Raw genomic sequence first — 24,370 nt, 5'->3', positions numbered from 1 at the left:
CAGATTCTGGAATGGCCTTTGTCTTCCTTGTATAAACCAGTCCTTTTCCAAATCTTACATTAGCTCCATCTTGAATGGATTTAGTGGGTTCCTTCTCAGTTGTTACACCTTTAGTCCCTATTTCTGGTCCCAAGCTTAAGTCAGGGAGCATAAGAAGATCATCTTCCTTTCTTGCAGTCTCCCCCTGAGGATGATCTTGGTGGAAGTAGCTTTTGTGCTCAAAAAAGGTGACATCTCTAGACACGAAATTTTTTTGTGATGGTGGGTGATAGCATTTATATCCCTTTTGTGTGGATGAGTATCCTATGAAAACACATTTTAAGGCTCTAGGATCAAGTTTACCTCTATTACCATTGTGGACATGGACAAAAGACACACACCCAAATATTCTTGGAACAAGTTGATTGGATGTGGAAACATTAGGATAAAAGGAGGACAGAACCTCCATAGGGCTTTTTGAGGCTAGAATACTAGAAGGTAGTCTATTAATTAGATAACATGCAGTAAGAACAGCCTCCCCCCAAAACCTTTTAGGAACCTCATGTTGAAAAAGAAGAGCCCGAGTTTGATCAAGTAGGTGACCATTTTTTCTCTCAGCAATCCCATTTTGCTGAGGTGTTTTGACACAGGATGACTCATGAATGATACCTTCCTTTTGACAAAAGGAAATAAGCCCATGATTAAAGTAATCTTTGGCATTATCGGATCTAATCCTCTTAATGCTAACTCCAAACTGATTTTTTACCATGGAGAAAAAACGCTGAACCACATAGCTGACTTCGGATTTTTGTTTTAGTAAAAAGACCCATGTGACACAAGTACAATCATCTATAAAGGTGAGGAACCAACGGGCACCAGAAACATTTGGGACAATTGAGGGACCCCACACATCAGTATGAATTAAATAGAAGGGAAAAGTGCTCATATTATTACTAACTGGAAAAGGTACACGCTTGTGCTTAGCAAGCTCACACACTTCACAATGGAGACTTTCCACATCTAATTTGCTAAAAAGGGAAGGGAATAACAATTTTATGACTCTAAAGGAAGGATGTCCAAGACGACAGTGATGTAGGAAGACCTTCTCCTTGTTGGCCTTCATTGAATCAGAGAAAAAAGAGTTGTTGTTTTCCAGGTCTGGTGGCAAATCCGGATTGTCCAAGTAATAAAGGCCATTCCATTCTCTAGCATGTCCAATCGTCCTCCCCGAGTACTTGTTCTGCAGTATACAAACATTGTCATAAAATATGGCATTACATGATAGGTCTTTTATGAGCTTTTTTATGGAAATCAAACTGACAGATAGTTTAGGAATATGAAGGACATTTTTAAGAGTTATAGATGGGCTTATTTGAACTTCTCCTTGACCTGCTGCAGTCATCAGAGAGCCATCTGCTGTGGATATTTTCTTGTTGCTAGGGCAAGGGGTGTAGGAAGAGAAATGTTTAGGTAGGGGTGTCATGTGGTCGGTAGCCCCAGAATCTAGTATCCAATATGGGTTATAGTTTTTATCTGAGGCATTAAGTCCAAAAGAAAAAGGAAACATACCTGAATGTGCCAAAGAACAAGTACCTGTTGACTTATCCAACTTGCTGAGGAATGATCTCATCTGCTCTACTTCATCTTGGTTAAGTTGAATCACTCCTCCTCTGTTTTCTTCACTGGTGGCAGCACCGATGTGTGCTTGTCCTCCCTTTCTGGTGTTGTCTCCTTTTTTTCCCCACTCCTTGTCTCGGTTTTGGGGCCCCCAATCCTTACTAGGTGGCTTTCCATGCAGCTTCCAGCATTTTTCACGAGTGTGGCGAGGCTTGTTACAGAAGGTACACCACACTCCTTCACCTTTCTTCTCCATATTAGCTATTCCCCCCTTTTTCTGGTCTACCATTATGGCTGATCCTGAAGCTACCATGGCTGAATTTTCCATGGCTGGGGTTTCTAGCATTATTCCCCTTCTGCTTTCTTCACTTCTGACCATAGCTACTACTTCATTAATTCCTGGAATTTTTTCTTTTCCAAGGATCTGGACTCTCACTTGATCAAAATCAGAGTTAAGCCCTACCAAGAAATCATAGACTCTATCTTGCTCAATATACTCTTTGAGCATTGCTGAATCATCTGAGCACTTGGCTTTTATGACCCTGTAATGGTCTAACTCCATCCACAGGGATTTGAGTTGATTGGCATACTCTGTAACAGTCTTGTTTCCCTGTTTTGCAGCCACAGTCTTCACCTTCACATCATATATTTGAGCAGCATCTTTAGCTTTGGAGTATGTCTGTTCCATGGCATTCCAAATCTCCTTTGCAGAATTAAGAAACATGCAAGTATCAGTGATTTCTGGGATCATGGAGTTCCATAGCCATGCCATGATCATAGAGTCCTCTTCATCCCATTTTGTAAATTTGGGATCTTCTTCTTTAGGAGCATCTTCAGTCAAGTGGTTAGCTTTCCCTTTACCTTTCAAAGTTCTACGAACAAGCTGGGCCCATTTTAAGTAATTCTTCCCATTCAATCGGTAGGCAGTGTTGAGGTTCTGCAGTTGTTCCTGAGTGTTATGAGACTCAGTATTCACCACTTCAGCAATTGGGTCTGCCATGTCCACCGTAGTACAACGATCCTAATGCAGTGAGTATGTATTTGATTGTTGCGATGGCAACTAAGAAACAACACTGCAAATCACAGCAGCAATGAAGGCTGGCTGTCCTAAAAAAAAAATGATTGACAGCAATGAAGGCTGTCCAGGAATGAAGGTTGCAGTCTAGGGTTTTGGTTTGCGCAGTCAGAGGCGGCTCCCAGAATTTGAGAGCTTTGATACCATCTCAAATTTAGAGTAGAATAATTTTTCTTCTTATTATTCTGAATTGATGGGTACAATCAAATAAATAAACAAGTAACAGAAACAATCCCTAAAGTTTAGGGATTAAGATAAACTATAAATTAGGAAAAGATAAACTAATATATCTAAACTATATCTTAGAATATCTTATCACAGCTAATAAAACAGATTCTAATAAAACAGATTCTAACAATTATATATATCAGAAAGAATTTTAAACCTCTTTTTCATGGTTTATGGGATATGTGCCATTTGGACGGAAGACATAGGCTCCAGAATTCTGCAAGGGAAATTAAATTGCAGAGTTATATCATAGTTGGATGCTAAGAGACTTAAAAAGTGAAAACATACCGGAGGATAAATATGTTTTTAGGCCTTCCAAAGAAGTTCGTGTTCATTTTCAGTTCCTAAAAAAATTCATCTATTTTTTGTCCCATGTTTGTGGAAATGTGTATAAGAGAAACAGTTCTCAGAAGAAAATATTATTGATAATGAATTTGATAATGATACAAGAGAGGTGTATCTGCATATATACCTAACTGACTTAACTAACTCAAGAGTTAGTAAGTCAGTTAGACTAACTAACTAACCTAAAGATATAAGCTGAAATACAATCAGAAAATATATTTGAAATACACGGAAATAAGGCAACAAAATAAAAGTATTTATTATTCTATTCTTTTCTCTAATACACCCCCCACAAGCTCAAGGGGGATGAAGCAAAGTGGATTGATCAGCAACATTGAGCTTGGAGCGAAGAAGAAGAAACCGCTTGGGAGATAGAGCCTTGGTCAGAACATCTGCAAACTGATGTTGGGCAGGTATATGTGACACAACAAGAGACTTGTTGAGCACTTTTTCACGAACAAAGAAGATATCAATCTCCATATGCTTGGATCTTGCATGTAAAACAGGGTTGTGCGAGAGTGCAACAGTGCTTTGATTGTCACAGAGTACAGTAGGAGTGTTTAGAGAAACTTTTAATTCCTTCAGTAGTGACTGAATCCATAAAACTCCAGTTACAGCTTGAGCTAAGGCTCTGTATTCAGCTTCAGTGCTGGATCTGGCAACGAGTAGTTGTTTCTTGGACCACCAAGACACAAGATTAGGACCAAGATAGATGCATGCTGCTGAAGTGGATCTTCTGTCATTTGGATCAGACGCCCAATCAGCATCAGTGAAAGCAGTAAGATTGAAGGGAGCAGTGTGCTTAGCAGGCGAGAAGACAAGTCTATGATTGACAGTGCCTTTAAGGTAGCGAAGAATACGTTTGACAACTTTCCAATGTTCTTCCATGGGAGAACACATGAACTGACTTACCTTGTTGACACTGAAGGCAATTTCAGGCCGCGTGATTGTGGCATACTGTAGTGCACCAACTATGGACCTGTACAGTGTAGGGTCATCAAATAGAGTACCATCTTTAGCAAGCTGTTGGCCACCAATCATAGGAGTGGAGATGCCTTTTGCATCTTCCATTTTGACCTTAGTGAGAAGATCAGTGATATATTTATCTTGGGAGAGTAGCAACTTTCCGTGAGGAAGAGACTTAACTTCAATGCCTCAGAAGTAGTCCAGAGTGCCAAGATCTTTAAGAGAAAAGATAGCATTGAGTTGAGTGACAAATTTTTGTAGCAAGGAGGGGGAGTTGCCAGTGAGAATGATATCGTCAACATAGACAAGCATAAAAACAGTGGCATTGGAGGTGGAGAAAGTGAAGAGGCTAGGGTCACACTTGCTTTTGCTGAATCCAAGCATGAGCAGTACAGACGTGAGTTTGTCAAACCAAGCGCGAGGAGCCTGTTTGAGACCATAGAGAGATTTGTGTAATTTATAGACAAGACTTTTATTTGCAGAGTCAACAAAGCCTGGAGGTTGAGACATATAGATGTCCTCCTCAAGCATGCCATTGAGAAAGGCATTGTTAATATCAAGCTGTCGAAGAGGCCACTGAAAGGAGACAGCAAGACAAAGAACAATGCAAATTGTGACAGGTTTGACAACAGGGGAAAAAGTTTCAGAAAAATCCAAACCGGGTTGTTGATGGAAGCCTTTTGCAACTAGCCGAGCTTTGTATTATTTATTGAGCCATCAGGGTTCTCCTTTACACGAAAAACCCATTTGCAGCCAATGGGTATTCGGCCAAGAGGGAGAGTGGTTAACGTCCAGGTGTGGTTGTTATGAAGGGCTGTGATTTCAGTTTGCATGGCAGCAAGCCAATGAGAGTCAGCTAGAGCAGTTTTGACTGTCTTGGGCACAACATGAGACAAAAAAAGTGTGGGGTTGAGTCTAGGTTGGACAATACCATTTTTGGAACGTGTGGTCATGGGATGAAAGTTAAGGGGTCTGGCTGGTTCAGAAATTGAACCAGAGGCAGCAGAGATGTTGGGTGACGAATTGAATGAGGAGGGTTGAGAATCAACAGACGCAGACTGAGAATGTAAGAAATTAGGATCTGAGGAAGTAGAGATCTCAAGTGGGCTAGATTGAGAGGGGGAATTGATAAGGGATGGAATGTTGGACACAGGTGGCTGGAGTATGCGAGGCAGATTTGGAGACAAAAAGATCCTGGTAGGGAAATCTGTTTTCATTAAGTACTACATCTTTGCTGATGTAGATGCGACCAGACTTACTTAGGCATTTATAGCCTTTATGAGTAGGAGAATAGCCCAAGAAGAGACATTCCTCGGACCGAGGTTGGATCTTATGCTGATTATAGGGTCTAAGTATCGGAAAACAGGAGCAGCCAAAAATTTTGAGGAATTGGTAATCAGGTTCTTTGTGGTGAATAAGTTGGTAGGGTGACTGATGACCAATAAAGGAGGAAGGGAGCCTGTTTATGAGATAAACAGCAGTCAGAAAGGCATGATCCCAGAATTTGAGTGGCAATGAAGCATGATGAAGCATAGCTAGACCCAGTTCAACGATATGCCGATGGCGCCTTTCAACCATGCCATTTTGATGATGAGTGTATGGACAAGTAAGGCGATGAACGATGCCTTCTTGATGTAAAAATGGGATTAAGGGACGAAATTCACCCCCACCATCAGTTTGAACAGCCTTGAGTGGAGCTTGAAACTGTTTTTCAGCAAGTGCCTTGAAGTTGAGAAAATGGGAGAGAACATCTGACTTTCGGTGAAGAAGATAAATCCATACATATCTAGTGCAAGCATCAACACACGTCAAAAAATACAAGTAACCACAACTGGAATCTAATGATGCAGGTCCCCAGACATCAAGGAAAACAAGTTCAAGCGGTTTAGAATAAACAGTAGTGGAGGTTTTAGAAGGAAGTTTATGAGATTTAGCCACACAACATGAATCACAAAAGTTGGACATTTTATTAACGTGAGGAATGCGAATGTTACACAATTGTAGAGCTTTGATTAGTGCATCATGATGGGGATGCCCTAATCGTAAATGCCATTGTTTGTAAGTATTGGAAACAACATTATTACACTGTTCCGAAACAAATACACAAGGTGCAGAATTAAGAAAAGTAAGTTGCTTGAGATTGTCGTCAGAGTTGGAATTAGGCTTTGCAAAAACTGGATGAAAATGATAGAGACCATCTTCACCAAGCTTGCCCTCAAGAAGAGTCTCGTTCAAATCCTGTGATTTGACAAAGCAGGAATGAGGGTAGAATACAAAATAGACATTGTTATCTTTGGCAAATTTAGAGACACTAATCAGGTTTTTCGTTAAAGTAGGGACAAGTAAGAGATTTTTAAGACAGAACAGTGGAAGGTTTAAGTGGGGACCGAAACATATTAGAACCAATTGCAGTAATAGAGGTACCTTGACCATTGGCCATGGCAATATGCTCAGTTCCAGTAAACTGAGCACTTTGAAGCAGATGTTGAGGATGTGGCTTGATGAGACGCACCAGAGTCAGGGATTCAGGCTGTGGCAGTATTCAGAGTTGGCGCAGCTCTTGGAGCAGAGGAGGAAGCACCAGAATAGCCTTGTTGAGTAGGAAGGATAAAGCCAGGTGGTGGTATATAGGAAGTAGACCCAAAGGGGCCGCCCATGGTGTAGGGAGGCAGCGAGGCTTGACTAGAGAAACCAAGCATGTTTGTGGTGCCAAACTGTGGAGCAGCACCAGAACGAGGAGGATAAGCAGGACTGGAGTCAAATGTAGGATAAGGAGCAAGCATTGGAGTGAACCTCTGATAACACGTGGAGGCTTCATGACCACGTTTGTGACAAATTTGGCATTGAACTTGAGAACCACGATTTCTACCACCACGACGACCGCGACCAGTTTCTCTGGCCTGAGTAGGGAAATTCTGGAACGTGTTAGTTTGGGGATGAGACAGCTGAGTTTGTTGGAAGGCTGGATTGGCATTGTGGGGCACTTGAGGAATAGGAACGGATTGTGCAAGGTTAATTGTGGCAGGTTCTTGAAGGATAGCAGTTTTTGCCTGGTCAAGTCGAGCTTCTTGAGCAAGAATGACATTCTCAAGTTCTGTAGGAGAGAAGGTGTCATCCCTGCTAGCAAAGGCAGTGACAGCAGAAATTAACGAGTCATATTCAGGAGGAAGGCCACCAATGATACATTCAGCATGCTCACGGGAAGAAACAGGGCTACCAATTGAAGCAAGCATTTCAATGATGGTACTGATGCGAAGGAGATATTCAGAGCATGATCGGGTGCCTTTCTTGATTGTGCGAAGTTCAAGACGCAGTTGAGCAGCCTTAACTTTGGTGAGCGAGTGAAAATGCTAAAAGACAACGTCCCAAATCTGATAGGAGTGCCGACAAGAACCAACGCGAGCCTGAATGGACTCGGAAAGAGTCGAGAGTAGCCAAGAAAAAAGTAAAGAGTCTTTGCAGTCCCAGACAGTATACTCAGGGTTGATGGTATTGGAGTCATGATCCTCAGCGGTTAAGAACTTGAGTGGAATTTTTGGATTGACAACAAAACGTTTGAGATCATGAGCGCGAATCACAGCAGTGACCTGTTGTTGCCAGGTCATGAAATTTCAGTCATCCAATTTGCACGTGACAGACTGAGAGAAGGTGTGCGAAACGGGATGATCAGAGAGCGAAGCGGAAGAAGCCATTGGATCAGTGTAGGTAAGGGTTGGCACACCAGCAAGGGCGCAAGAATCGCGCAAGAAACAGCAAAAGAATGAGACGCGAAGAATGCGCAAGAACAGCAAGGAAGAGACTCGTCAATTGTGCGAGCAGCAGCAGGGGAATTGCGCGCGAGAAAGATCGCGAGAGCAGCAACAAGGGATTTGCGCGCAAGAACACAAGCAACAGTGAACGTGGGCGGCGCGAGTGTCAAGGAAGAGGCGCGCCAATTGCGCGAGCAGCAGCAGGTGAATTGCGCGCAAGAACACAAGCAACAATGAGTGAGGGCAGCGCGAGTGTGAAACGCGACGGAAGTATGGGCGGAGAAACAGAAACGAACCGTGCTCACGATGATACCATATAAGAGAAACAGTTCTCAGAAGAAAATATTATTGATAATGAATTTGATAATGATACAAGAGAGGTGTATCTGCATATATACCTAACTGACTTAACTAACTCAAGAGTTAGTAAGTCAGTTAGACTAACTAACTAACCTAAAGATATAAGCTGAAATACAATCAGAAAATATATTTGAAATACACGGAAATAAGGCAACAAAATAAAAGTATTTATTATTCTATTCTTTTCTCTAATAATGTGTCATGTGTGGTCCTTATTTAGATAAATTAGGAACCAAAAGGAGATGACTTTTCGTGAAGAACTCTACGTGACATATCTAAAAACAAGAGACCAGAAGGAGACAATTTTTTTAGGAACTAAACTTGAATATTTCTATATTTATAGGAATTAAAAACGTATTTAACCCACATATTGGTATCTACAGTAAAAATATCCACCTGTGGATCTTTTTGATTCGTTCCATTGTATCCAGAATAGTAAAGGTAACTCAGTTCAACCTGTTCCTCGACCTTCCAAGTCAAAAATAACAGTGTTAATCAAGTTTTACTTCCTTCCTTTTCATTTTTCTATCCAACCATCTAAAAGTCAAAGCTAAAGAATATATTAAAACATGAAAAGAGAAAAGAGAACATCAGAAATACACAGGCATGATTATGTACATAAGAAAATTAAAAGGGAATCATGTGGTGCAAAGTGAGGCATCACAAACCAGGTTTCTTATATTAACATAATTGGTACACTTTTCTTGATCCGTAGAAAATGTAAGCTTCAAATTTCCTTGACCAACTTCAAATTTAGACTTTTCACTACTTTTATATGTATCTACTGATGATCTAGTGGACCCTGAAAACAAGCAGAAATCATTTATATGATATGAGCAAGAAAAACAAATAAGCTCTTGTAAAATAAATACTAAACTAAAGCTGTCTATATTTGAACCTGATCTTTTGGCAGTTGAGACAGTGTAGGTGCTAAAACCAAGTGGTGGTACAGAAACTGTAAATGCAAGCCAATACTTGGGTCTCTTGGGTGGAGTTTGTCCCAAATATGCCTTCACGTAATAGTTTCTCAAGTCTGCATATACCTCAGCCTGAGGAAGAAGTTGAGATTCTATTTCTATACCATTTGAGTCATGAACTGTAACACTGGAGTCAATAACCTGAAGACGTTGACAACACCAAAAGACATATTACTCACAAGTCACGTCTCTAAATATATGTGAGGACAAACACAGAGTAAGCACTATCATAGTTAAATAGATCATAAATTACTAGCCTGTCTTTGCAAATACTACTTATATTTCAGTAGATTTTAAGTAAAGAGTACCAATGCCTAATAATCTTTAACATCATATTGAAGACACACTAGTAGTTCATGAATGAAGACCACTGAAAGAATCAAAAAGATAAAGGTAATGATAATTTTCAATATATTAGTTTCAAATGCTCTCAGAGCCACCACATATTAATTTACAACTATCAAGAAATACTAGAGTGACATCACTCACTGGAATCCGAATCACTTCATTTCTCCTCCAACCAAGAGAGTTGTAAACCACAATAACCTAAGTATAGGAAAAGCTTGTGAGAAAATATAATTTAAAAATTAATTATAAAACAATAACACTTAAGAAAAGGAGAAGAAAATATGTGATGAAATAAATATTTTTACCAAATTCTTTCCTGGAACTAGATCAACTTCTGATGCAGGACAGTAACTTATGTTCAAAAGTGGACACTGTAAAATACCAAAAAAAAAATATTGCAAATATCAAAATACTCAACAGATTGAACTTGTATATGATAATAAGAAATGACCAGTTTCTAAATTAAATGCTAGTGTTACAACATTCTTTATATACCTTCAGGACATACGGGTTTGGAAACTATCATATCTAAGCTCTAATCATTATAATCTTTTAGAAAGAGAGCTTGATAGAGAAGGAACACATAAAGCTCTAATGTTGTTATATAATTGGACTACATCAAAAGAAATTATTTTTGTTGTGCTAGTTATGCCATCTTTTGAAGTTTTGCTTTCTTGCAGGAAGGTGATGGCTTGTGTCACTGTTCAGTAGGTGATTCCACTTTTAGTTTAGCTGCCCCTTAGCTTTTTCATCTGTCTACCTTGAACAACTCTCTAATCCTAGACTTTTAGTTTTCAAGATTCTATGTTTCTAGGGATTTCCACTTTTTTGTTACAGAATCCTTCGAATTGGAGGTTTTTTTGAGTTCCCTTCATTATGTTCATTTGTCCTTCAATCCAAATAATAAAAAAAATTTTGTCTTGATCCTTCTAGGGTGATTTCTTGCAAATCATATTTTCAATTCCTAACTCACTCATTGAATTGAGAAAATCTCCAACTTAATAAAACCTTAAGAAACCTAAAGCACCTTTAAAGGTTAAGGCCCAGTTTGAATAAACTCCTCAACAAGCTCTTACAAGAGAAGAAAATAAGGAGGTAAAATGAATTAAAAATTCAAAATTTTCTCACATGTTAAAATCAACTTACGCTCCTCAATTTTTTTAGAAACTCTCTTACCTAATTTCTCCAATTGATCAAGTTACCACCTTGTTTTCTCTTTCTATAAGTACCTGTTAAAAAGTTTATCCAGATTAGGCCTAATTCTTTTATTTGGACAGATGTGCTTGAAAGAATGGATGCCAAATTGCCAATGTGTTAGGAAACCTCCTATTAATAAGGTCTATATTATGAAATGGCAGAGGGATGAATTGAATGATTAATGTAACAGATTGCATATGCAGCAAGCAAGGGAAATTGTGTGATTATATAAGGAAATAATTGGTTGGTTTATGTAAGCCAATAAAAGGGAATCAAGGGAGAACTTGACCCATGTAGCTATATGAAAAGAGGTAGGGAGAAGGAAAAAAGGGAGGAAGATAATAGAAGTTAGCAAGGGAGAGTGCAGGGTCTTTCAAACACCCTGTGTTACTTTCATTTCTATAATTCTCCTGATCAGGTACTGCCATCTATTGGCATCAGAATTAATTGAAGAATAAAACAGAAAACTTCCCCCAGTTAAGGGCGTTTTAATCCAGTTTCTAACACAAGCTACAAATGCACAGGCCATACAAGGCAATTTCTCTTGTAAGCTCAGAATTTGTTCTTTTCTTCACTTCTTGCATTGTTCTACTGCTATTGCTTTGTGGAATTCTGTTGTAATTAGAGGAAAATCTTCCTAATTAGAGAAAATATCTGTAGAATCTTCTAGTTTATTTTTCAAAATATTTTTTTCCTTATTTCCTTATTTTGGAAGTTTAGATTGTTACAAATAGGTGTTAGGAAAATATAATACGTATGAATGATAATAATAAAATCATTCTTCTTTTCAAGTTGGTATCAAGCTTCCGATCTTGGGAGCTTCGTTTCTTCTGCAACAGTAGCCATTGCCGCCGCTGTCCGGCCACTGCGGCTGCCACCGTAGCCGTTGGGGTCGTTGATAGGGCAGAAAGGTGCGCCCAACCCCGGCGAACACAATGCCGGAATTCGATTCGAGAAATACGCCGCCACGTGCCGCCACCGTTGCCGGCGCGTGTAGCTCACGCGCCTAGCTTCGGCGAGACCCACTCGCTGCCGCCATCACAGAAAGAGTCGCCGGAGCCTCCTGAGTCCATTCCACAGGTCGGTGACGTCCCATTTGGCCCAGATTTGAGTAGATCTGAGTTTTGAGTTTTGCTCCTTTTCCGGTGACGTCCCACGCGCCTAGCTTCGGCGAGACCCACTCGCCGCCACTGTCACAGAACCGGTCGCCAGAGCCTCCTAAGTCCGTTCCACGGGTCGGTGACATCCCATTTGGCCTAGATTCTAGTAGATCTGAGTTTTTTGAGTTTTTTCTCCTTTTCCGGTGTAGCCCACTCATCGTTGTCGCTACAGACAGAGTCATCAAATCAATCCATTATGTCACCACCATCAGATTTTTGAGATGACAACTTTTAAAGAGGAACTAGATCATTTGAAAGCAATGATTGAATCAATAAGTAAGCCCTCTGGACAATGTACTCTGTCCATGAAAGGTAAGAGTTCTCTCCATACTGTGGGTCCTGTGTCTCAAGGTATTTGGATTCTTGATTCAGGAGCAACTGATCATATGAAACCTTTTCGTATGATCCTCAAATCATATATTAAAAGGAACAGAGAACAACTTATTACAGTTGCGAATGGTCAAAGTGTACCCATATGCGGCTCTGGGAATATACAGTGTGTTTGTTTTATTGTTAAAATTTCTCAAACGTACGTTGAACGGAAAAGATAGAAATAGTTGTTTTGTATTTTGGTGCTTTGGAAAGTGTGTTTTTACGTTTTCGTTAAAAAGACTGTTTTCCAAACACGCGGATAATTTTGGAATCATCTATTGTATTAAAGGATGTTTTACATGTTCCACAATTAGCCAATAATCTTGTCTCTGTGCAAAAGCTCAAAAGATTTAAATTGTTCAGTAACATTTTTCTCGACTCATTGTGTTTTTCAGGACCTTGCTACGGGGAAGATGATTTTAACTGCTAAAGAGCAGAGTGAGTTGTATCTATTGGAATTTGATGACCAAAACAAAACAAAAATTATGAGTCAACAAGCTACATTTGAGACGTGGGCAAATTCCCAAATATGGCTACATCATAAAAGGCTTGGGCATCCTTTATTCAACCTTCTCAAGTCCTTATTTCCTCATTTGTTTACTAAGGAGTCTGTTGAGTCTTTTAATTGTGATATTTGTCAATTGTCAAAACACCATCGTGCATCCTATCCTATTAGTAATAAAAAGAGTACTTCTCCATTTGATTTAATTCACTCTTATGTTTGGGAACCTGTCGTAGAATCTATTTTCGGAGCCAAATGGTTCGTTTCCTTTATTGACGATTGTACACGTGTCACATGGACATACCTTATGAAAAATAAATCAGAAGTTTTCCAAATCTTTGTTAATTTTTTCCATCTGGTCCAAAATCAATTTGGAAAAAATATAAAAAGAATCAGGTCTGATACACCTCTCAACAAAACGGGGTTGCAGAAAGAAAGAATCCCCATCTTCTAGAAGTAACTAGAGCTCTTCTTTTTCAAATGTCTGTTCCAAAAAATTAATGGGGAGAAGCTGTGTTAACTGCCACATATCTCATCAACAGGTTACCCACCCGTATCTTAAATGGCATTAGTCCTATAGAGTCTCTATTGTCTTTTGTTCCCTCTTGTCCCCTAATATCGAGTCTAACTAGTCGAGTCTTTGGATGTACTATTTTTGTTCACTCTCATCATCCTAATCGTAGTAAATTAGATCTCAAAGCTCTTAAATGTGTCTTTATTGGGTATCCTTCTAATAAAAAAGGATACAAATGTTATTATCCTCAGAGTCATCGCGTCTTTATCACCATGGATGTCACCTTTCATGAAACACAATCCTTTTATGCCAGTCCACCACTTCAGGAGGAGAAAACACTTGAAATGGAGGACCTCTCCTTCTTGTCATTACCATATTTGTCTTTGCAGGATGCCCAAGATCTGAGCAATGAAGCTACCATGGTCCACAACGAGGAAGCAGAAGAAGAGGAAGAAGACAAATTTTTTGGCAAAAAATATGAAAAAAGAAAACAACCCACTTTGACTTTCGAGCAAGAAAAATTGTCTAATCCAGAGGTGAGGATCCCTGAAGATAACAGTGAAGAGGTAAGTATTACTGAGGATTTACCCATTGCATTGAGAAATGAAAGAAGGTCATGCGCTAAATATCCTATTTCTCGATATGTTTGCAACAATCTCTCTGATAAGCACAGAAGTTTTATTGCTGCCATTGGTGCCACATAAATTCCTACCTCAATCCAGGAGGCCATGAAACTTGAACATTGGACTCAAGCCATGAAAGAAGAGATGAATGCATTAGAAAGAAATTCAAATTGGGAGATTGTTGATAAGTCAAGAGACAAGAAGGCAGTAGGATGTAGATGGATATTCACAGTGAAACATAAGGAAGATGGGACAATAGAAAGATATAAAGCTAGATTGGTGGCAAAAGGCTATACTCAAACTTATGGGATTGACTATGAGGAGACATTTTCCCCAGTGGTAAAGACGAATACAGTTCGAGTTGTTCTCGCTTTGGCTGCTCATTTTGGTTGGGACTTACACCAGTTGGATGTGAAGAATGCCTTTCTTCATGGAAATCTAGAAGAGGAAGTGTACATGGAGATTCCCCCAAGTTTTGAAGTGCAAAATGAAAGAAACAAGCTATGTCTCCTAAAGAAAACATTGTATGGTCTTAAGCAATCCCCTAGAGCATGGTTTGGAAGATTTACAAAAGCAATGGTTTCCTTGGGATACAGACAAAGCCAAGGAGATCATACTCTATTCATAAAGCACTCTTCTACAGTTAAACTCACTTTATTGCTTGTCTATGTGGATGATATGATTATTGTAGGAGATGATGAAACAGAAAAATTGGCATTAAAAGAAAAATTGGCAGCCCAATTTGAAATGAAAGACCTAGGAAAACTCAAGTATTTTCTTGGAATAGAGGTTGCTTATTCCAAGAATGGAATTTTCATCTCCCAAAGGAAATATGTACTTGATCTCCTCAAAGAAACAGGGAAGCTGGGATGTAGAACCTCAACAGTTCCTATAGAGCAAAATCACATAATTGGAAGTGAAGAAAGTGCTCCTGTAAAGAAGGCCCAATATCAGAGATTAGTTGAAAAATTGATTTATCTATCACACACAAGACCAGACATTGCTTATGCAGTTAGTGTAGTGAGCTAATTTATGCATGATCCAAGAGAGAGACACATGCAAGCAGTTGACAAAATTCTCCAATACTTGAAGTCAAGTCCAGGAAAGGGGCTATTGTTCAAAAGGGAAGATACATTGACTATGAAAATATATACAGATGCTGACTATGCAGGTTCTATTACTGACAGAAAATTTACTTCTGGGTATTGTGTGTTTCTTGAATATAGTCTGGTAACGTGGAGGAGCAAAAAGCAAGATAGGGTATCTTGTTCTAGTGCAGAAGCTGAATTCCGAGCCCTTGCTCAAGGAATGTGTGAAGGACTCTGGATGAAAATCATTTTGGATGTCCTTAAAGTCAAGGTGGACAACCCCGTGCAACTATACTGTGACAATAAGTCTGCCATGAGCATTGCCCATAATCCAGTACAACATGATAGGACCAAACACATTGAGATTGACAGACATTTCATCAAAGATAATCTAGACAGAGGCTTTGTAATAACAACTCATGTTCCTACAGAACTTCAGATAGCAGATATTTTTACAAAAGAGCTCCCTCAGGGTAGATTTCAAGATCTTGTAGGCAAGTTGGGAATGATTGATATTCATTTACCAACTTGAGGGGGAGTGTTGTAATTAGAGGAAAATCTTCCTAATTAGAGAAAAATCTGTAGAATCTTCTAGTTTATTTTTCAGAATATTTTTTTTCCTTATTTCCTTATTTTGGAATATTAGATTATTACAAATAGGTATTAGAAAAATATAATACGTATGAATGATAATAATAAAATCATTCTCCTTTTCAAGTAATTCTGTCTAGTTTTGGAGAATATTTGGCATGTCCCAAGTCCTCATACCAATTCTTACAGATCAGTTTTACTGGTTTTGGAAGAAGTAAACAAGCCGAAGTTTTGTGGCAATGTGCAAAATGACTACTCTAGAATTTGAACTTAGAGCCTAACTAAACCTGATAAAACCAATTTGCAAGGTGAGAATGGTCCAAGGCTTATAAGGACTACGATGGTCATATCTTTAATCGATGTGATATATCAACACCTTCAGAGCCAACATCCCAATAGCTGCACTTGATGATACTTTACTCAACCCTTCTAGTCAACCCCTCTATAGGTAACCATTTTCAAGACACTGACAAGCAAATCTGATAGGTCACAATTAATGCTGGCTAGGGGTTATCACAATTAAGGAAACTTTTAACTACAACTGAGTGGAGCTAAAGTCTCGCATTTTTTAGGAATATGCCACAATTAACGCAACTTTCCAGCAACTCTGATAGGCCACAATTAGGGCTGGCTACTGATTCTTTTGGGATAATTTTAGGTGTTTGGCTTCCACAAAATGTAAAGCACGTGCCTTTTTCAAAGGGGAAACCCTCTTATAGAAGTGTTGAGGAACTGGGTAGCTTTACTGCATTGATGTCTTTTATTCCTTGATGTTTACTTTCTTTCCTCTTTTTAAGGAGGATTTCTTAACCTCCTTTCCCTTTGTCTCGATATGTTTCTTCTTATATCAAAAAATAATTATTATTGTTAGAAAATCTCCCTCATAAGTCGACATGCTTTATGAATGAAGTATGATAACATATTTTTTAAGTATCAATAACATATGCAAACATTATAGCACAATGAATACTTGAGAAACAAAGATATTTATATGTAGTGAAGATGAAGAAAGGAATAAAATCCATAAAAGATAAATAAATAAAAAGTTTGCCATGATATACTCTAAATAGTTATTTCCTGCCAAGCTAAGGAATAATAAATGATAAGAAATAATTTATCAACAACTACAAGTAATGAGAAGCAGTTTTAAGACAAGGTAGATGCAAGTCATTTCAGCAAGTAGTGAAAATAGTGCACAAACTTAAAAAGATTCAAGATCTTTTACTTGCTGAAACTTTGTAACTGGGTTTTGACATCTAGTAAGTGACGGTGACTCAACCAAGCAAGCCAGAGATGATGAAACCAAATCCTCTGCCTGCACAAAGGCAATATGCACAAGATGATACGCTAACAAATGGTTATACACAATTACTTTAAGACAGATAAGCTGAAACTACACCTCCTTGTAGCCAATTGACAATCGTTTAGAATAATCATTGGCCACGTGTTGCTTTTCTGTGCCAGTGACTGCATCATGGTGTTGAGCAATTGCTAAGGCATCAGCTAATGAGTCCGTATTTGGCCCCGAATTCATTCTCCCCCTAAAAACTTCTAGTTGCCTTGCAGCCTAATAATTTATTGGTTAAAGGTAAAATATCCAAACACCAGTGGACCAAATCCATTGATTACCTTATAAACTACAAAATGCAAATCATACCAAATAATAGCCACTCATTAATCTGACATAGCGTTTGATAGCTGGCCTACTGGTAAAGTATCCTGTCCAGTAAGCATTTGCACGGTCTGCATATCTGGTATTTTTTTAAAGCATGAGGTAAAACATTTTACACGGAGAAAAAGACCAAGAATTAGGCAAACAGATTATGCAACAACTAAATATTAAACTCACGGGAAGAAATCATCAGTCTTGATTGGCCAAGACACATTTGTAGCATATTTTGCATCAGTATATATGGATGGTGTAGAATACAGAGCATTGACACGTCCATCCTAAAGTTGTCCATCAAACAAACTTTTAACAATAACAAAGTTCATAATAACGCCAAGAAGTCAAATCATGAGTCAAAGAACAATCAAATTAACTCATGTATGTGAGAAAGTTACCTTGTTTACATAATGAATAAGCTTGTCCAGCTGTCGGAACCATGTATGTGCATATTGATACTTAAAATCAGTTCCCATCGTCCACATAATGTGATTTGTTCGAGTTATATTCGCCTGAAAATGAAACAATGTAGGGTAACGATTCAGATGAGATCCTGCATAAAAGCTGTTAAAGTTCCCTCTAATTCAAAGTCAATAGTATAATTAAAGTTCTCATTCAAGTTTCAAACTAAGAACATGAGTGTGGTAGAGATGAGATTGTCATTAAAAAAGGTAGGAAACATCTTTTGAAAACAACAATTATAAGAAAAGCTAACAGATGATTACATGCTAATATTATAATCCAACACTGCACTGGGCAACTAATTGGAATAAATTGCAGTGTATAACATAAATCACTAGATAGTTTGAAGCAAACATTATCCACTATATAAAGATGATACCCTCAAAAGAACTGCAACAAAGAAGCCTAGATACATAATACGATACGAAATGGATATGGAGAATTTTTAAAAATCAAGATATGACAGGGTCAATATACGTTAACAAAAATTTGTGTATATGTAACATAAATGCACATTATTTGTAAATAGACATTCACATTACTAATTGCTAATTAATATATAAACATATCAATAGTCTAAATGATGAAAACAATTTATTAATAAAAAAGGGAAGATATTTGTGGTCATAACAAGTAGGCATAGTTACATATCCTTCTCCCCCCCAACTCCCCATATCAGAAAATATTTTTTTAATATGAACATGCCACAGAAAATATACAATTGCCTTGCCCAAATTAAAATATCATAAAAAACATCATCAGTCCTGTCCAAAAGTTCTGGCTCTATAGAATAATAAAATCATCGGAAGATCAAATCTAAGAATGACAAGCCCTAGCTTGTTGTTTAGAAGAGAGAAGCTCCCTTTAAACAATAAACATTATCAGTTCCTGGGCCGGTCCAAGCACGAGGCCAATAAGGCCCTTGCTTTAGACCCTCTTCAAAAAAAAAATATTTTGCATTAATATATATATATATATATATATATATATATATATATAATTTTTTCAAGGCTCATAATTTAAAAGTCACTTTTTTATATTTTTAAAAGACCACTCTAAAAGAAATACAAATATAATTATTTTTTCAAAGTCCATCTCAAAAACATTTTTTTTAATCAAAAGATATTACTAAATATTTTTAAAAAAAGCTTCACTTTAAAATTTTTTTTAGACCTAACAATGTGTTAGGCCAGCTCTTTCATTTTAACAATAAGAAAACAAAAAAAAACCACAGTATTTACAGAACTGTGTCCTGAGTCGTATCCATGTAGTAAAAGAACTCTAGTGAGCTTCCATTTTCTTATTGGTCATGATTTGTGAATTGAAAATTGTTATAATATGTGAAAATATCTTATCATTTCTGAGATAACTCTCTCACTCAGCCTTAGCTGCCATTCTGTCAGTTCAGACAGTTATAACTGTCTCACTGAAATAGCTGTATCATTTAGCTGCCAGATGGCACAGTTAATTAGGTCTAGGAACTGATGTGTCTATGTATTGATTGTATCAAAGGAAAACAACAGTAATCATTTTTATGACATCACTAAAGATTTCTTTTCATTCTTTGAACTCTAATAATTTCTAAAAGTACCTGTTGTAAATAGGAACTAAAATTTAGGATAGAATATCCCTGTACATAATTCTCTTTCTCAATCACTCAGTTCAGTTTTTAATCTCTAAACATGTTCTTGTGTCCAAAAAGTCATATAACTTCTTCAGCAGTTTGAAGACAAACTTGCTCAACCTACCTGTGATAATGCAGCAGCAACAAAGTCATTCACTCGATCTTGGACATTGTAATCAAACAATTCCATGTTATCCTTCAGCAAAAAGTAAGAAAGCTTTATCAAAACAAAGAAAAAAATAGTTAACATGTGATAGCAAAATTAACAGGTTCTTATAATATTACTTGGACGATTGGTGAGTTATCATTAACTTCAAAGTAAAATCCTGAAGGTGGCTCATAATTTTCAGGGAATGCTCCAGCAAAGATCTGGAAGAACACAAAGGCAACAAGGATACACAATATAATTAAAAGAAACATACACTTTAAGAGACACCAATCATTAAAAAAACAAAGACAACCATACAAATATTTAAAGAGAGGAAAAAACATTTATTGATATTCACCTGGGCAGAGGAGCCAAGGCTCTTGCTACCCTGCCAGATAACCTCAAGACTCTTCTCCTTCTTGCGCTTAGCCCTATCTTGGTAATCTATCCGACCAAAGAAAAGGGAGTCAAAGCCAACCTACATCCACAGTAAAACCATTTGATAGCCCACAAAGAAAATAGTACTTGACAGCTATCTTTTTCCAAATATAATCGACAAGATTCAATGGTCAAAGATCTATGGCATACTTCAGCTCCCAACAAGTAAGCCTGCACAGCAGAATGTCCAAAGGGATCAATTTGCCAACCAATTGTAGGAGTCACACCAAATTCCTTTTTCAGAAATTGATGTCCAAGTGCAGTCTGATCAATCATGTCTATGTAATGAGTTACTGCCTCATCATGCATGGACATAGCGCCATTTCTGTAACAACAAGAAAATAAAAGAAAGAAATAGCATCAATACCCAAATACAAGAAAATTAAAAAATACAATAATGGAGAGAGACAATCTTCCATAGTTATTGGAATCCTCACAACCATGAAGGATGACTGTTCCTAATCACAGTGAAATTTGTAATCAGAAATGTAATTTACATGAACTCTAGTTGACCCGTACTAACGAGTTTCTTAACTACATCCTGAATAACTTCACTCTGATCTCTCCACCATCGCTTGAAAAAGGCCTGCATGATGAAAGTGGAATAATTAATATGAAACAGCCCACATGTGAAACAAACATATGGTTACCTGCTATGTTCAAGTATATAAACAGAGACTAGGAATGAACACAAAACAGAAAATGTGAGATAAATATAAATTTACAGTACAAAGAAGAAATACAAATATAGTGTGTGTTTGGAATCCCATGTATATGTAAGTTTAGATAAAATAAAAAAACACGTCAAAATCTAAAAATACGTAGAAGCTAGTCTCAAATGCATCAGAGGGACGTGCATGTACTGTCGATGACACCCAACCAAACACGTTGATATATGGAGTTCATGCTTTGGAGATTGACAATTCCTCAAACTATATTCCTATTTACCAATTTCATTAGCTAGAAAGCTTAACACAGGGCAGTACCAAGTCAATCTAAGAGAGAGCAACTCACAGTCAACATTTAAAAAACTTCAAAAGTAGTCCGTATTTTAAAAAAACTTTTTTTTTTCTCATTTCATAACGTTATTTATCAGTGTCACGAGCATTAAGGGTCTATCAAGCTGTAACTGTAGGATCAACGTTAATCTGTTGGTAGGCACAAGAGGGATGTTAAATATAAAGCATCGCTTTTGGAAGATAAAATGGCAAGGAAGGTATAGACTTTAGACTACACAAGGAAACGAAATGCTTTGTCAAATTGTATCTTGGAACATCACTACATAATCTACATTATACGTTCACCCTAAAGGACCAACTTTCATACTTCCTTTAGGCACAAGCAGAAATCCAATCTGATCCTATTTATCCAGAAGCACTTGGAGAAAAAATAGAAAGCAAAATTGAAATAAATTTCTCCATAAGCTAAAACTAATTATGCCTAAGTTGAAAATAAGATTTTGGAGAAGTCAATAGGAGAAAATTTCTAATTTTAGCTCATTTCATATTTTCTTATTTCTCGCTTCTTCAAGTACTTCAGGATAAACTTACCCGAACAGAACCAAAGGAATGTCAAGACTCAAGAGAAACACATAAAGGGGTAAAATAAAATTGAAAAAACAAAACTTAACTTACCATCTCAACATAGATAAATTTTCTGTTCTTGTCAGCCAGCAGAGCATGAACCATGGAGTCCAACACATTTTGCACACAAGCTCCCTACGCATTGCAATGTAACAAACAAGTCCATCAGCTTGCAATTTTCAGACACACGGTACACAAGTTTAGTCAAAGAAAGAGAAGAAGAAAAAAACAACACCTGAATTGAATTGTTAGAACCAACATAGTACTGATCAACGGTCTTCAACCAACCAACATCGTCGTGGGTATGAGCAACCAGATGAACGTTGAGCTTCCCATGGACTATGCCCTGCGAGGTGTTGTACACCATGAACTTGGATTGCGCACAAAGGAGAATTCCCAAAAGGGTCAACAAAAACAGCAATTTCTTCGCCATTAGATGCTGAAAATGATGAATGCAGGAGCGTTCACCCATTAAGGGAAAACCGTTTCAGACGCCAAATAACAGCTGAAAAAATATTCTTTCTCTTAAAAAACGGAAGAAGGAACGGCTTCCACTTGGTGATCATGCACAGTGCTGATGCTTCAGAGTCATTTCCATGTGTTGTGTTCGAAGGTTAGAAGTACAAACAAGTGGTTTTATCGGCTCTTAATCACTCTGACTTCGCTTCTAATGTAACCAAAATAAATAACAGAGAGAATAGAAATAATATAATACTATTAACAAAATTCCAAGATAGATGACAGAGAAAGTTTTTTTTTTTTTCAAAGGATAAATTATGTTTTAGTTGTTGATATTTTTTTTTTATTATTTAAATATGTTTCTACTAGTGTAACATGAACATGATTTAACTTTGATCTATGTAAAAAAAAAATTAATTTTATAAATTTTAAAATTATTATTAGGTTGACACAAGTGATGAGAGACTTACGTCTCTTAATCAAGTGGTCTTAGATGTTATTCATAATAGTTATGCTAGTGTATATCATTTCTAAATTTTTTTATAAGTCTTTAAAATAATTGTTATTTATTTGTCTTAAAGTATTATTAGAAGTCAAAATAGTAATTTTAGATTTTATAGAGATGAAAATTTAAAAAAAAAAATATATATATATATATATATATATATATATTTTATGAGGATCCAAATAAAAATTTAATCATTTTATAAAATCTAAAAATACTTTACAAGGATCAAAGATAACACTTACAAATTTTAGAAGAATACAAAACAAACAAAAAAAATTAGAGGCCAAAATCAAAACATTTATTTTACAAAACCAAAAAATATATTTAAACCATATTTATTTAATATTAATTTTAATATCTATTTTTTTCTTTTGAATTTTGAAATATTTATCAGATTTATAATTTTTTTCCAAAAAATATGAATGATATTTAATAACCACATTAATACTATTAACTTGAATTGATACGAGTAGTGAGTGACTCATATCACTTAATCACGTGTCTAAGGATTGAATCTTGATTATTGTAAATATAAAAAACTTAAGTTGTGAAAGGTTACCCTTGAATCCTAACTCTTAATAATAATAAAAAAATAACTTCATTAATACTTACATTTTAATTACATAATTATTTTTTTCCTCTCTTCAAAAAATATATGTTTTTAAATATAATAAAATTTTCTCTTAGTTAAATTAAACTAAAGTATAGGATAACGATAAAAAGAAATCACCATATCTCATTAATTAATATGAGAATCAAAATTAATATTTTTAAATATAAGAATTAAAATTATTTTTAACAAAATCATGAAGATTTAAAACACCTTTAGCAAGACATTAATAATCTTTAACAAGACATTAATAATTTTGTAATTTTAAAATATATTAAAAAATTACTAACATACTTTAAATGAGAAATGAATTTGATAAGCATGTTGACCAATTGATATAGATTATTTAAAGTTAATATACAGTTTCAACTTCGAATTTTGGGAATAAATCAAAAGGAAAATTTTGTTGTTATGGTATGTTAGTTAAATACTCATATGAGAAATTTTATCTTCTACAATAATTTTACTAAGCTCAAACAAAACAAAATTGTATTTCTTACAATATATATATATATATATATATAAAAGAAATGACAAGATGTCATATATAATATAGGGTGTTACTAGGTTAAGGACAAATATGTACAAAATCTTCTTTAAAATCTACAACAAAATTACATGGGAGATTATGTAAATATACTCTTTAATAATTTTTTATTTATAATTTATAAAAAATTATAATGATTGAACCTAGTGTCCTACGCATACTAACCTAATCTATCATCATTAGATCAATCTTAGAGGTCTTTTAGCAAAAACTTTCTACTTTTGATTTCTTGATTAGTGACTCAAAAACATTGATTACCATTTTTTTATTATATAAATATATTAATATTAACATTTTTATTATTTGCATACAACTTATTAAATCATTTTATAAAAAAAAACCTACTAAATAAAAAGTATGACCCATTAACAATACATTGGTAGAGTTTAAATATCAAGAAATAATTACTTATTTTTAAATGTTATTTAAAAAAATTTAATCGAAATAATAACTATTTTAAAAATAAAGTATACCGAATAAAGAATTCTAATTGTAATTTATAAGAAATAATGACTTTACAAAGTGGATCAAAATATATTTTATCCTTCCTCAGTCTAAATCAAATGGAAGCATCCTCGGTGGTTAGCATTGTCTCAGTTAGTCTGACATTATCAACAAAGCATCTTCCACATGT

The 24,370-nt window shown here is 36.3% G+C and overlaps 1 protein-coding gene across 1 annotated transcript in view; it reads right to left on the bottom strand.

Moving 5' to 3' along the window:
- LOC109818972 (putative alpha-mannosidase At5g13980) overlaps positions 1-22,274 on the bottom strand; it is a 35,376-nt gene extending 13,102 nt beyond the window's left edge. Inside the window, exons 1-14 of the mRNA XM_083072262.1 lie at positions 21,848-22,274; positions 21,664-21,747; positions 20,527-20,615; positions 20,180-20,354; positions 19,950-20,069; positions 19,729-19,812; positions 19,568-19,639; positions 17,756-17,869; positions 9,950-10,015; positions 9,786-9,842; positions 9,218-9,437; positions 8,988-9,121; positions 8,716-8,787; positions 3,057-3,116 (exon numbers count right to left, since the gene is read on the bottom strand). Of these exons, the coding sequence (XP_082928388.1) occupies positions 3,057-3,116; positions 8,716-8,787; positions 8,988-9,121; positions 9,218-9,437; positions 9,786-9,842; positions 9,950-10,015; positions 17,756-17,869; positions 19,568-19,639; positions 19,729-19,812; positions 19,950-20,069; positions 20,180-20,354; positions 20,527-20,615; positions 21,664-21,747; positions 21,848-22,084 (1,584 nt within the window). The 5' untranslated portion in view covers positions 22,085-22,274. The remainder of the gene's footprint in view (positions 1-3,056; positions 3,117-8,715; positions 8,788-8,987; positions 9,122-9,217; positions 9,438-9,785; positions 9,843-9,949; positions 10,016-17,755; positions 17,870-19,567; positions 19,640-19,728; positions 19,813-19,949; positions 20,070-20,179; positions 20,355-20,526; positions 20,616-21,663; positions 21,748-21,847) is intronic.
- Positions 22,275-24,370: the final 2,096 nt, after the last annotated feature.

Source organism: Cajanus cajan, chromosome 4 (genome assembly GCF_000230855.2).
Source record: "Cajanus cajan strain Asha chromosome 4, NIPB_CcT2T_4, whole genome shotgun sequence".
In the NCBI taxonomy this organism is placed as follows: Eukaryota; Viridiplantae; Streptophyta; class Magnoliopsida; order Fabales; family Fabaceae; genus Cajanus; species Cajanus cajan.
The sequence above is the reverse complement of the archived record's forward strand: the minus strand, read 5'-3'. Positions and strand labels throughout refer to the sequence as shown.